Source organism: Podarcis gaigeae, assembly GCF_964106915.1.
Source record: "Podarcis gaigeae genome assembly, chromosome: 11".
Taxonomy (NCBI): Eukaryota; Metazoa; Chordata; class Lepidosauria; order Squamata; family Lacertidae; genus Podarcis; species Podarcis gaigeae.
In genome coordinates, this window is record NC_139687.1 from 17,721,366 (window position 1) to 17,736,378 (window position 15,013).

Sequence of the window (15,013 nt, forward strand, 5' to 3'; positions counted from 1 at the left end):
AATCACAGGAACACAAGGGCATCTATGCACATGTAGCATTATGCATACATATGTATTTGAATACAGAAAGACACATGTTTAAAGTTTTTTAATATATACAAGAAGTAAGTAATTGAAAATGTTCAACAAAAACTTCAAACATGAAACCCCATGCAGAACAGGAATACTTGGGGACATCTGGGGCAGGATAAACTGTGCTTTCTAAAAAGCTCACTTGAATGAGGCATTCTTAAAAACTGAGATCTACAGTTCTTCCATAGCATGCACACTCAATACAATTCAGATTGTCATAGATACATTGAATATTTGAAAGCTAAAATTTAAACCTGCCAAAACTGTTTAATCGAAAGTTTAAAGCAGAAGTTAACATGAGAAACTTAATCTGGTGGTGTTTACACTAATGTACTATTTATTTTTTCTATACAAAATGTAAGAATAAAATACAATTATTTTGACATATCCACATTTTTACTTGTGTGCCAAGTCTATTAAGTACACTGAGTCTTGAGTCAGGCTGCACAAACCTACTCATTTTATAGGCACAAATTACTCTCAGTTTACTTTTGAGGAAAAAACTATCTGACCTGCTGAAGGAAATAATAGAATAGATGTAACCAGGCCGAGCTGCTACCACTACCTCTGGTTCAAAAAATACTGACAGCTTTGAGCTACAGTTAATATTTGATAGCATATGTATTCTTAATCAGCCGTTGTTGTAAAGATAATCATATAATTCAAATAAAAATGACAGAACCACTTCAAGAAGTACAAAATATGTGGGACAACCTCAGCGTAAGGTTAAGCAGATTGTTCCGTCAGGCAATCAGAAGTGCTTGCTCTGGTGGAGCAATCTGCCCTCTCTTCCCCACATGCAGTGTTCCAAGATTTCTTTAGGGGGAGGTGGATGCCCCATTGAGTTAGCTAGCATGGGCTTCCCCTAGCACAGTTTGTTAGCTGAATCCCACCCACGAACTCTAGAGAACTCCATGAACTATGGGCAAACACTGAACCAATTGTTTCAGGAACAGCTATAAAATTATACTATACACCTCAACTCTTGGATGCTTTTGGTCACGGCAGCAACTCCAATCTCAATTAGAATTTTTACCAACAAGCAGCAAGTATTATTCCTGAGCTAGAACCATTCCCCATTTGTATGTTTGACTTCTATAGAGCTATTGCTAAGAAAAGATAGCTAGCAATGAGAGCACAGGGAAATCTAGACATTCCAAAACCTTTGCTCACACCTGAAGTTCAAGCTGTGTCTAAACACTTAATATCATTCTTAACAAGAAGCTACATTCTGGAGACTGGCAAGAAAGCAACCTTCAACAACAAAAATGGATCAGGGACAGGTGAAAGGCAATGTGTGCCCTCCTTCCAGGCCCTCTAGACAAAATTCTCCGAGCCCCTGGATTTAAAACATGGTTATCATTACACAGGTAAATAACAGTAAGCACAGAGGACTAACCAGAGTTCCCTCTAAATCAAATTTTAAAACTGAGTTTGATGCTGGCTTCAAATCCTATTTTAATAGGAAGCCTTGTTAACCACAGCAATAGTTTAAGTCAGTGCTGATGTAATGATTAACCATGGTGAAAGCAGGTAAGAAAACTCAGTCTGAAAAGAGGCTGGTGTGGCTGGAGGGATAACGATCCGATATGCACTATCTTTGAAGCAGCTCTTCAATATGCCTCCACTGATCCAGGAAGTCTCTCTCATACTTCCTTTTTCTCTCCCTCCCTCATGCTGACACATAAACCTAACTACATAATAAAGCACTGAACAGTACATACAGAATTACATACAGAGAGTATATTTATTTAAAGAATCAAAAGCCTTGTATGAATAAATACTGTACTAAGAAAACAACATCTGTTTTACTGGAAACATGAACTAAAGCAAAACTATGACAGTACAAATGGCACACGTTGACAGACAGCATACCTGATTTTTCGACTGTTGCATCTTATCTCTGTGAGGATGTGCTTCTCTGTTGGAAGATATTGCAGGATCCGAATGGATTGAACCCACTGGAGTAGGCTACAAACAATACATTATGTTGAATGCTGGCAATATAACATAGTAGGTTTCAAAGTTACCAGCATATATTTTGGAAAACTGATTGAAAGGGCATCTTAAGTTTCCATGATATTAAGTCAGTCACAAGCCTTGAAGCCTTTGGTAAGAAAGAATTACTATCACACAGAGGTCTTGTACGCTAATGACATTAATATATTTGAGTAAGAAGGCTAGTTACTTTGTGGACCCACCTGCAAGACTAACGTGAGGTTAAAGTATCCTTTTTTACCCTTTCAGGACACATATCCTTCCAAGCCAACTTACACAAGCAGCAGAAATGCACACTTGGAGAAGAGGGGACACAACAAGCAACCTCAGCATATCTCAAGGTTCTACCCCATGGGGCAGCTGAGAAGTGGGGGGAAACGGACAGTCCAGCTGGAACAGAAAAAGCTCCTGATGTCTTTTTCTCTTCTCTGGAATCGTTCCCACAGGGCAATTAATGGAAGATGGCAAGGAGCGGGAGAAGGGAGGGCAGTTCAACTAGAGCAAGTTTTCAAAACGTCAGAAGTACACTTCCATTACACAGTTTAAACTTATTACCAGAAAGTAAAACAGATCATTTTACTGGAAGGCTAAATGCAGGCTATCTTGATAGTTGCTTCAGTTAATGTCCTACATCAGAAAATGCAGCAAGTGTAGCAAGAGGCATCTAACAACTAGCAAGTTACATTTGCCATTTAACCCTATCTGAATTTTGTGGATTTAACGTATTGTGAACACTGTGGCTTATGAAAACAAACAAGTTGCCCTGATATGATTAAACATACGTGTTTTATAGGCTACCATACTGTCAAACTTAAAGAACATGGATTTCAGAGCTAGTTTCTGTAAACAAGACCTCATTAGGCTCCTTTGATTAGACCAACCAAACATAACAGAGCGGTAGATATATACAAAGGAATGTGAAACAGGATATAGCTTTTGCAGTTCCTACTGCTAAAGTCCTGCTTACATAGTAAATAGTGTCCTCTACACACTCAAAATGCAAGACAAATATAACCCAAGTATTCTTTTCAAAGAGAGAAAGGTCCTATGAAATATCTGCCTACGGCTTCAGAAAAAAAATTAAGGTAATAGAGGATACAATGGAGTCTCTTCTATGTATTTGCTATATTGCAGAAAAGTAGCTTATATGCTAGCAGATATTCTGTCATGAGTTTCAGGGACATTAGAAGAGTACTTGTTAAACTGTACACTTACCAACTGTTTACCAATCCAGTCATATTCATAATCAAACATATAGCCCTTCCGATCAAACAAGTCTGTAAAGAGCTTTCTTAAGTAGTCATAGTCTGGTTTTTCAAAAAAATCTAGTCTTCTCACGTAACGAAGATATGTAGCCATTTCCTCTACATGAAGAAACAAATAATTTTAAATATCAGTAAAAACAGAGACCTGCTACTCTAATTCTTAATTTACTTTTCAAATACAGAAAAGTATTTTTACAAACTGGAATTTAGTGCACAAAAGGGGACTAAGTTTTGGCAACTGACTGAACAAAACACAATGCACTATATGTGGGAGCTGCCTTTGAAAATGGCCCAGAAACCTCAGCTTGTCCCAAGTAAGTCAGCAAGACTGTTGACCAAGACAGGAATATGTGATCATATTGTTCCAGTGGTTTGTCATTTTCACTACCTTTCAGTCTGTTTCCAGGCACAGTTCAAAGGGCTGGTATTAACTTTTCAGGGAGGTACATTCCCGAAATACCCTATCAAATGCTTATTAAGGTTATCAGCTTTGGAGACACCACAGGTTTTGTAAGATGTTTCATAGCCAAATATTTTGCCAATTGTGAGATCGTTCTCAATATGGGATATTGGACTCTTAGCGATGAAAGCCCTTTTGGCAGCTGCATAGTTGGTTTCTGAGATCTGCCTCATGAATTCACTACATGTCTACCAGCCACCAATTGCATGGTCAGCTTCATAAAATCTATTAGAAACAACAGTTCCTCTTACATAATAGGCAAATGAAAAATGTGGGGAAGCACAAGAAACAATGAAACCTAATTCCTCACCAATATGTTAAACATTAATTAAAGCAAAATGATGAAGGTAAGAGTCAAGAGAAAATATGCACGACTGACATCACAAATATGACCATGGTGTGGCAACTTAATTTAGTGAGCAACTTAAATTTGGCAATGTCAACTCTATACAGACAGTTCTTTTACAGAAGAAATGATTACCTGGAAAGTTCTCACACAGTACTTCTATGGGGGTTGCTCGCTTTGTGTCTCCAATTTTTTGATACCGTTCTTTCAGTGTATCTGCCTAAATTTGAAAAGATATTGAGTTGCTTCAGAAATATTTTATGAAACTATGACAATACTTGAGCAAACAAAATTCAAATAATTGGCACACTACCTTTAAGCCTTGCCATGGAAGACTGCCTCTTAAAAAATACATGAACATATGACCTAAAGCTTCCAAATCATCTCTTCTACTTTGCTCTGGAAAAGTAAAGTTAAAATGTTAAGACTCCAAGTTCTGAACTTGTTGATACGAAAGGAATGATACAAGATGCACAGCTACAAAAATATATTTGCTATGTTCTACAGCTTTTTCTCAAGTATAATTTTTGGTAAAAAAAAATCTTGGTAAGAAAACAAATTATTCTTTACTTAACAAGCCTTTAAAAGTGTGGGAATATGGAGTCTAAATTTAACTGCTACTGCTCTAATTAAATTATATATTTAAGTAAAAAAGAGTTGCTTTGAAAATGGACTGTGTTGTTGCCATGTTATAGCAACAAACAAGATAATGAAGGCTTAAACCTGCAAGAGTTGTGTTCTAGAAAGCCAAGACACACTATTCCAGCTCTCCATATTCCTGAATGCAAAAAAATGAGCTCTGCCTATTGATTTCAGAAACATGTGCTTCTCTTCCCCTGCACCCGCCACCTTTTTTTCTTTTAGGGAAGTGTGGAGAGTTTCCAAAGGCTGCATGCAAAACTGCTCACAGCACCCTTTCAGGACCAGGGAGTGGGAGGAGAATAATAGCTATGAACACCGCTTTTAAGTTCCTCCCAGTTTTATGGCTGTATTATGAAAGGTGCCCACAACACACTGTTCTCCCTTCTGAAAAAGCAGAGAGCTACATACATTGGCTTTTGAAAGCACTTGTGAAACTGCCATGATTCCAGTCTTACACAAATTCTAGATCAAGTCAAAGAGAAAGCCCATCTGCAGTTCTTAAAACACTTTTGAGTTGTTGGGATCCAGGAGGTTTATTCTCTTTCTACAAAAGAATAAAAAGCAAGCCATATCCTCCAGAGCACAACCTTTAAAACAGTGGTACACATTTAACCATATGAGAGGCTGCCTGTTCACTTGAAATCTTCCAAGGTCCTGCTATACGTGTCCCTGCCCTCAGTTTAGGCAATTGACAAGTGGGGATAAGACACTTTTCTGTGGTAGCCCTTCATTTTTGGAACTCATTCCACAGAGCTCTATGAGGTACACTAATTATCCAGGGCTTTTACTTAACTGGATATTTACTGCTGCTTCTTTTTATGTAGCACTGATAGTGGTTTGTTTATTTTGATTGTTTCATTTCTATTGTTATATTTACCGTATCTGTTTTGAATTTTGTAGCGTGAGCTATCTTGGACACAAAGTTACAAAACAGTTGCTATTAGCATTGAGTTGTATGATGAATCACAGCCATCATGGTTGGAATAGGAAAGAAAAAAAGAGATAACTCAAAATGAAAAGGTACAGATGGTATGGTCCAAAGGCCCATGTAGTACAGTATCTGTTCTCACAGTGGCCAACCAGAAGCCAATGGAGAGCCCACAAGCAAGAAACGAGCACAATGCACTCGCTATGCACCCCAGCAACTAGTATTTAGAGACATACTGGACTAGCAGCCATCTATAGCCCATCTATGTGCTCCATCAATCCCCTTTAAAAGCCATCCAAATAGGTGGCTACCACTGCGTCTTATGTCAGTGAATTCCATAGTTTAACAATATGCACTGTGTGAAGAATTACTTTTTTTGCCTCTTCTGAATCTTCCACCATTCAGGTTGATTGCCTGACTCTGGTTTTTAATATGATGCAAGAAAGAAAAATAATATCTCTACTTCTCCACTCAATTTTACACATTTCTATAGGTAAAGGTAAAAAGGTAAAGGACCCCCTGGACAGTTAAGTCCACCTTACTTGTATTTTATTTAAAACGAAAAGCCCCATACATTGTAACATTTCCTCATACGAATGCTGCTCAAGTCCACTACCTAAACACAAAAGCAAGTATTTTTATGCTCAACATGCACTCAAGTACCCTTCGATAAAACAAATAAAGCCTATCTGAACTACAAAAACAAGTCGTTTGCAAAAGTGATTAATATGCACAGAGCTGGTCAGAATTCTAGTGAATTGGTTAAGTTTGTGTTCTAAAAATAAATACATACCTTTTCCTAAATGTGTATTTATACTCATGTATCTAGCAGTTCCTGTAAGGCTTTTGTGTTCTCGGTATGGTATGTGCTTCTTTGTCTCTGGATCTATATATTCTTTTGCCAAACCAAAATCTATAATATGAATAATTTGTTGAGTTTTGTTTCCTGGTCGTCCTATTAAGAAGTTTTCAGGTTTTACATCTCTGTATATTAAGTTCTTTGAATGAACATATTCCATTCGAGAAATCTATTAAACAGAATGAAAGAAAGTTTGTTTGTTTTTTACCACAACTATAGTAGCAGAACAAATAAAAACAAAAAATTGCTATATCTTTTCTGTCTTGAAAGAACCTGTTTCTTCATGTGTCAAAATAAAAATGGAAGCTCTTTTTTCATTGAAACTTCTAGCTTTGGTTGAGGCTCCAACAGCAGGCACTCTTTTATGACTAGTGAGCAGCTAAGTGGCCTAGCACGAACAACAAAACACATGGACTCCCAAGCCGCTTTGCTGCTTCCCAGTCATTTTGCTGCTGCTCTATGCTGAACTTAAGCCATGGTTTGGTTTAATACATCATCTACATCCAGGCTGTCTCCAGACAAGCTACAAACTGTAACAAAACTTTCCCTCATGATCTATGATTGATGGTTTGCCTCGGGAGACCTGAACCATGAGTCAATGTTCTGATAACACATTAAGCCAAACTACAACACAGCAGCAAAACATCTGAGAAGCAAAGCAGCAATGTTCACTTCTTCGGGAGTACACACGTTTGCTTTTTAGTGCTGAGTCACTGTGTGTGTTTCAATTACTCTTTGTTAAACTAAGTAGTGCTTGCATTCTGTCCATTAAGATTATTAGGCAACCACTTTTAAACTTTAATGCACCTAAGGAAAAAATGGCCAAGATGAGTGTGTAACACTTCTCAGAAAAAGGAAACTTGATTTTTAGAAAAAGGCTGCAAAATTTATTGTGCAGAAAATGGATTTTTGATAAGAATTCAAACCTGCTTAATAGAACCCCAGCACTGCCTTGTAAATTAAATGGGTGCTGAATGAACAGACCTCAAAATATTATGAAAATCTGCACCTGAATTACATAATGCAGAAACTGGTACTGAACGTAGCATGCTGAAAATCAGTTTCTAGGTAGTACAACAATTAAAATGAGCCTGAAATATGAAGACAGCCCCAAGTGAAATCTCAGAAACCCAGACAGGATAAGGTCCAAGGAGGACTCCTGTGGAAGAATAGTTTGTAACGGGGGAGGGGGGCAGCGGTTGCATTGCTATTTGGTCCTTTCCATGAATAACAGAGACAGTTCAATATAATTCACAAAGTTCAGATTTTCTACGTTCAAATGTTTTTCATCAGTGAGCATACAGCATCCTCAATTATATTTCATGCTAGGTCTAAAGGTAATGGTTTGTTTATTAATGTGTTTAGTTAAGTATAAAGATGTGGCTTGGATCCAGAGTAGCTCCTCTACAAACAAAAGGGCAGTTTGTGAAAAGCAGAGGTTGTCTCTAGTAAAAGGGGGATGGGAGGCAATATTTGCTGATTCCCCCTCCCGCCTCCAGCTATCTTCCACAATATTTCAGAGGTTCTTCCAACACTTTGAAGCAGGTTTTTAGTGGAATCTCTGCCCTCCTTTCAATGACTAGAACTCTGCTCATAGGACCTCCATAGCCAACCCTTTGTCTTCATGACATCTAACAGTACCATTCACAGAGAAATACAGTGGAAAACAGCCCTAAAAAGTTTTAAGCAACCAGGTGACACATTCTTTCTGCATTTGCTGAAAGAATATCCAGCTAATACTGAATGGACCATTATTTAAAAAAGAAAATAGAAGTATACTCACCAACTGTATGGCTATCATAAGAACAGTTTTTAGAGAAAAAGTCCTATCACACAAGTCAAATAAATCTTCCAAACTAGGTCCCAGTAGTTCCAGCACCATAGCATTATACTTGCCACAAGGGCCAAAATAGTAAACCTGAGGTATTCCATCTGGGAAAATGAAATGAAACAGTCATTTCAACACACTTTTGTTCTAAGAACCATCTCACATTTCAACTGGAGAATAATTAAGACTATCTTACACAAAGATTTCCACAGACTTTAAGCTACTTATCACTATTAAGTTTCTTGTTGCAGGAAATATTTGATTCACTAAATAATTCTTAAGTTCTCCCTTTTCATTGTAGTTTGGGCTGTACCTGAAATATTATACTGAAATACTAGGTTTTGTAATCCTAGGAATGTGCAGACTTAAATGTTGGTATTTAATTATTTGCTATGACAGGTTGCCAGCAATTGTGCACAATAACTTAATTACAAGATAAACATCCACACACAAGGTACACAATGAACTTTATGAAGCCCAATCTTATGGTATCTTGCAAAGTCTAGCACATTGTCTACTTAACGGTTGTCATGCACCACTGCCATCAAGATAAAATATAAAGTTACAACCAATGATTTTTAGTATTTTTACCAGAAGATGCTAGAATTTCTAGCATTTTGCCCATGTCTATACTGAACATTGTCCATCATCTTTTGTTTGCTACAACAGAACCAAGGTTCTGCAAATTTCTAAATCCCACAAACTGTATCTATGGAGCTCAAGAATAAGCACTTCACAGTGCATGAGATCAATCAAGCTAACCTGAATCTAATAATACATTGCTCTTTCAGAACATGTGTAGTTCAGACCTAAAACATTTATCTGGTTTGAGCCAGCGGCTCTGAAAAGTAAACAATCCCAGTGCAATTTTATGAAACATTATCTAGAAGAGCATGCAATGGTGTATGGGCGATAGGCCCGCACTGTTATGCAGCTAACCGTGTCTACTCAGAAATAAGTTCAACTGAATTCAATGGCACTTGCATGGAAGTAAATGGTGTTGCAATTACAGCTTTAGATAATGCTCAGAGCAGACCCACTGAAATAAATGAATCTAAGTTGGCTATCACCATATGGATATAGGCAGATTATTCTATTGTTCATTCTCAGGGATACATCAACAAGATATGCCTGTGCATCTCTTACTATCATCATCATCTATCTGTTATTACTATCAATAGTGGTTCAAAATCTGGACTAAAAGCTGTATGCCTGTGTTTATGTTAAAAAATGCTCTAAGACCCCATATAAACTGTATTTTCCAACAGCAGATATGTAAAGTTATAGTGCTTCCTAATGCTCCTTAACTTAGTGTACCAGTTTTCCTTGGCCAAAGAAAAAGCTACAAATTATTTGTGGTGTATTTTATTCAAAGCATGTTTCAGAGAACATGTTTTCTGTGAAGAGCCTGTGGCCCATGGAAAACAATCAAGTGCCATAATCAAACGTAGGCAGTGCCTTGGGTGGGGGGGGGGGAATCAGTGGGAGTGGTATACTTTACTTGTGACCTCTATTTTCAGCTACCCCTCCCCTTCCTTTCTCTCTGATCCCTGTCAGTGTTGAAAGAAAATATCGAAGCTCAGCAATGGAAACAGCTTGTGCAGAGATACCAGAGATTGCCTGCTTTTCTCCCATTCAACCTTTACCCAGCTAGCTACAGAACATATACAAACTTCTACATCAAGTGGAGCTGAAAAATCAAGAATAAGCCTAAACCTATTGTCATATGGGGCATTTTCATCTATCTTGCTTTAGGTGGAAAGTGTGTGCTGGCTTAACAATGCTCCATTAGTCAGCAAGCAGCAGCAATGTCTTCTGCAGACACAGGACACTTCACAGAAAGGCAGGCCCTGTTGGCAGCAAATCCCTTCCAAATCAGGTGAGCTTCCCCATGCATTAAGGCGGCAGCTGGGAGCCAAGTCACATTTGCTCATGAGAATCCAACACTGCACTTGTTACTGGTGCTGGCCAAAACCTAATGACATCAAGAAATGGATCCTGACAAGATCAGGTACCAGGTACATCAAACAAACAAAAAGGCTTCTGGCCAGTTGGGATGCTGTCTGGGATGCTGTAGTTGTATGCTGCATTGCAGACCTTGCATTGAACAGGGTACTATACTAGATAACCTCCGAGAAGCCTTTCAAATCTAATTCTATAGTTCTAGTAGCTGAAGATAGAGTTTCAGTCACATGCCCTACATTGGATATTTTTGATGCTTTGGGGGGGGGGATCCTCAAAGGTAGCTTACCCATATTGCACCAGTATGACTATGCTGCTTTCATCCCAACACAACAAAGTTGGGGAACTAGCAGGCTGGATGGAGCCTATGGATCCTCCCCTTCCAGCCCACAACACCCACTCTTTGTGCCACCCCCACCAGCAGGTTTTAGGCTGAAAAGAACTTCTTATTGAAACCAATAGCTGGCTTTATTTTAAAGCCCTATTATGGTATGGGGGCTAGACTTGTAGAACAGACCCCCTCAGTAACTCCAAGTAGTTTAGGAAAGTGTCTGAAATCTATCTACATGATACATACAGATAGAGGATGCTGCTAATGACCAACATGCAAAACATTTCTACTGAATAATATATACAAAGTACTTTATCATATTAAGCTGTTTTGTTGTCAAAGTTAACATCCAGTTTCTTGTTCACAGAACTATGAACTAAACATCATCAAAATATAGTAGAAAATACAACAAACAATGCCCTCTGATGCTTCACTACTGTGGTTCAAATTTAGGCGGCCAACAATTCTCCTAACAATGTCAACTAAAAGTCTGACATGAATGCAATCAGTTATAATAGACATCTTCTTTTGTAACAGCAGTATAGAAGATATAATCATAAATAGTTTTGTCATGTACATACGCTAAGCTCTTGTTCTAGATGAAAAATATTAGCAACCTAAGTTGCATTAGTCTGGTTCTCATATCTCATTTAATCAGTTAAAATGAAATGTGGTTTTATGTGAACAAGGACTATGCTGGTGCACGCTGCTAGATCACAGGCATTTTGTTTTTCCCCAGTTCCTGCTGCTGCCACACTGGCAAGGAAAACAGCAAAACAAACCATGAGTAAAGAGCAAGTGAATAAACCATGAAACCAGGTTCTGCCAAAACAACAAGTCAGGCTATGACTTTGTTTCTTATCCAGCACAGCAGGAGTGGAGAGAGAAGTGCCTGCAATTTCAGGATTGTATACCAGCATTCTGCTTGCTCTTGTTAAACCACATTTTATTTTAACTCCAGTTTAATATGATTTGCAAGCCAGGCATTCATCTACTGCAATTTGAGCAACAAAGAAAAACTAGAAACTTTATTTTCAAACACGCTGTGATATATGTTGGTCATCTTGGGTTTTGGAGAACATGCAACATTAGCAAGCAGAACAGGGAATTGATGCAAAACCTGTAAGAAAGCTCTTTGGAAATCATAGCAGCGTCTTGGATTTGCAATATAATTTCAATCTATTCAAACCTACTACCTCAGGGGTTACCGCTATAATTAAGGACAATGAAGACTAAACAGTACTGAAAGAAGTGGCAAGAGATTTGGTGAGGCATAACTAAATAGAAATGAGTGAACAACCAATTCCTACTGCTCCCAGAACACTAGTTTTGACATCTTTATTTCAGTGGATTCCAGGTGGATTTTTAAGAACTTCAGACTCGACAAATGTATGAGGCAAACACTTTCTATTCCCTGCATTTCTGGCTTCTTGGTTCCTGTCATTCCTGGGGGGGGGGGGGTGCATTTTCTTATGATACGCAGGGTAGAAGTTATCCAAAGTGGAGTACTGTCTAAATTTATTATAAGCTACTGTGTAACACCTTATCCTATGACCGATTTCCATAATGATAGGCATAAAATACACACATGGAAGACAGCCAGTAAGGTCTGCACCCAGTTCTGGTCATGGAGAACAGCAGAAACATATTTTCTGAACACAGCTGCCTCACCAAAGTATTTCAGTTTGGTCTCTGAGCTACATTTTCTACTACTCACGTAAGGTCAAACTGAATGTTATATACTATATTGCAATATGGAATTAAAGTTTCTCCAAACTAGCCTTACAAGGATCGAGGTACCTAACTTTCACTGGCAGATGTTTTTCCTCTGAAAAATGTATTTCAATAGGGCAAACACATATGCTGAACACTGGCCAGAGTAAAAGAAATCTGAGCGATTTCAACGGAAAATTGTCATCAGACTAATTCTAGATGTAGCTTCAATGAACTGTGTAGCAAGTACCTGTGACTATTAATATAAACCAATGACATTAAATATACTTGTGTGTGATAAAATGCACAAATATTTACATATCAAATTGTGGGACTTTTATTAACCAATCTATAACCTCATTATTGTAGTAATTCACATTATGCTACAACTTGATAATTATACTTACCACCAGATCCTAACTGCTTGTAGAATCTGTATTCCAAGTGCAGCTGTGGTGCTCTTGACTTCATTGGCTCCTGAAGAGACCAAGATTTTAGATTTTAAAAGTCAAGTTCTCAACGCAACAATGTTAATACGACTGCTATCTGAAGAAGTATCTTTCCAATTTTCTTTCAACCAAAAGAGACTTTGACAATATTTACTTTCTTAAACCCGTTTATCACAGTGCAATACGGATAATACAATATTTACACCTCATTTAATTTGTACTCCATGCTGCATATAGAACTGTCATTTCAACAATGTTTCTTTGGGATTAGGAAGAAACACTGGATGCCAAAGGCAGAATTAAAATATATGCAATGTCTGGAGGTGCTGTTAATTTAGCAATTACAGGAGTAGAAATCTCAGTTTCAAAGGAACACAAACCACTAGCAGCCAGGAAAAGCATATGGGCACAAACATGCACCTACTGCAATAGTAACTTCCCTAAGTGATCCCTCTTCCAAGGCAAGCAACTGTTTTGAGTGCCCCCTAACATAAAAATCTCACGTTAGGTCAATGTACACAGTATTTATTTTCTCTTCCTTGATCCTCTGAAACAGGGAGGACCACTCCACTCCCCTTTTCTAAATATCTTTTAGTCCACCTTTTCACCAGACACCACTTCAGTAAAAGGGTGGAGGAAGAGGGAGACAGAGATGATTTCCTTTCACAGACAAACTCCCCAGATTTTAATCACACAGCTAATGCCAAGGGCGATTGGGACAAATCAAAGCGTCTGTGCTTTCCCTTTGGTTATTAACAATGGCGGGGGGGTGCACAAATACGTGCATGTCCAAATCTCAAGGCATTAGATACAATGTCATGTAGAATAACACTGCTGAAATATAAAGATCAGTAACACTAAATAAAGTATTTAACAGGAGCAAATCATAGGCAACCTAAAAGCTTAGAAAATATGGAACAATACTACAAGGAGCAGAACACAGATCTTCAGTGAAATGCTGGCACTCTTGACCCAATGACAAGATTGACTAGAAAGGGTCAGCAGAAGCATAGGCCAGATTGTCCATTATTATTATTATTATTATTATTATTATTATTATTATTATTATACCCTGCCCATCTGACTGAGTTGCCCCAGCCACTGTGGGTGGCTTCCAGCACATCTAAAAACATAATACTGTAAAACATTACACATTTTAAAAGGTTGCACATGTTTTTCAAAGCACAGAGAGAAACTACCCAGATAATCTGTTTAGGTATGAGCTTTGTAATAGCAAGAAGTTTCTTTTTTTAGTATTTATCACCAGGACATTAAATTAATTGCCATTTTCTGTAGGGCTGTGGCAGAGGGAATGAGCATGTGCTGGTGTTCTATGTTGCCAAAAATTGCTTGGAAAAAATGCTGGGCCCATTGGAGTGCTAAGCCAGTGCTGAGCCAGTCATCTGAGTAGTAACAAGTAGCTTGAAAATATTAAACTATACATATTAGCAAAAAGGTTTGATGAAAAGTATTTTAACCATTGGTATACTGAATAATAAATGACTTGCTGTATCATGGAAAAGTGGAAGTAGCTGGCAACTGTGCGATCTCTGAATAAGGCTTGTAACTCTTTCATTTTGGATACAACTTGTTGAAAGCAAGCATTATTTAGTTAATGAAAATCTAAGAGCTTGTAATTATTAATGAATGTCAACTTACCAGCTTAATTGCCACATATTCATTTGTATACAAATTTTTTCCTTGAAAGATAAGAAACAAGAATGTCAGATTTCATACCTCTGTAATATGTATATATAGATATAGATGGCAAAACATCTACATTGAAATAAAAAGTTGGTGGAACTTGCCCATTTGCTTCAATATGTAAAGTCAGTCAAACTCTTATTGACCATGAAAAATCAACATTTTATTAGTATACTATCTATCTGCACTGGTTATTAAATACAATAAAGCTAGTTAAAGAAAACCAATGTGCAGCAGCTTACAGCTTCAGACACACACTTCTTCCTTGAGCTATTTGTTTATCTCTCAGCACTGAAAATTGTTACTTTAAGAAGTAAAGCCTCTTTTAGTTTGTACAGATGGGAACTAACAATTACACACACATAAAATCACACCACACAGAAAATCACAATGCTTACCTAAACACAGGGTTAGACTCTAGCTTTCATTCAGTGAATGAAACTAAGATCACAGAAC

At 37.8% G+C, this 15,013-nt stretch overlaps 1 protein-coding gene across 9 annotated transcripts in view; it reads right to left on the reverse strand.

The window, feature by feature from the left end:
• The window catches only part of CSNK1G3 (casein kinase 1 gamma 3), a 51,407-nt gene that overhangs the window by 19,599 nt on the left and 16,795 nt on the right, over positions 1 to 15,013 (reverse strand). For all 9 annotated transcript variants that reach the window (XM_083702403.1, XM_083702400.1, XM_083702406.1 and 6 more), the window contains exons 4-11: positions 14,513 to 14,553; positions 12,812 to 12,881; positions 8,354 to 8,502; positions 6,505 to 6,739; positions 4,455 to 4,540; positions 4,277 to 4,361; positions 3,286 to 3,434; positions 1,948 to 2,043 (exon numbers count right to left, since the gene is read on the reverse strand). In XM_083702403.1, the coding sequence (XP_083558529.1) occupies positions 1,948 to 2,043; positions 3,286 to 3,434; positions 4,277 to 4,361; positions 4,455 to 4,540; positions 6,505 to 6,739; positions 8,354 to 8,502; positions 12,812 to 12,881; positions 14,513 to 14,553 (911 nt within the window). The remainder of the gene's footprint in view (positions 1 to 1,947; positions 2,044 to 3,285; positions 3,435 to 4,276; positions 4,362 to 4,454; positions 4,541 to 6,504; positions 6,740 to 8,353; positions 8,503 to 12,811; positions 12,882 to 14,512; positions 14,554 to 15,013) is intronic.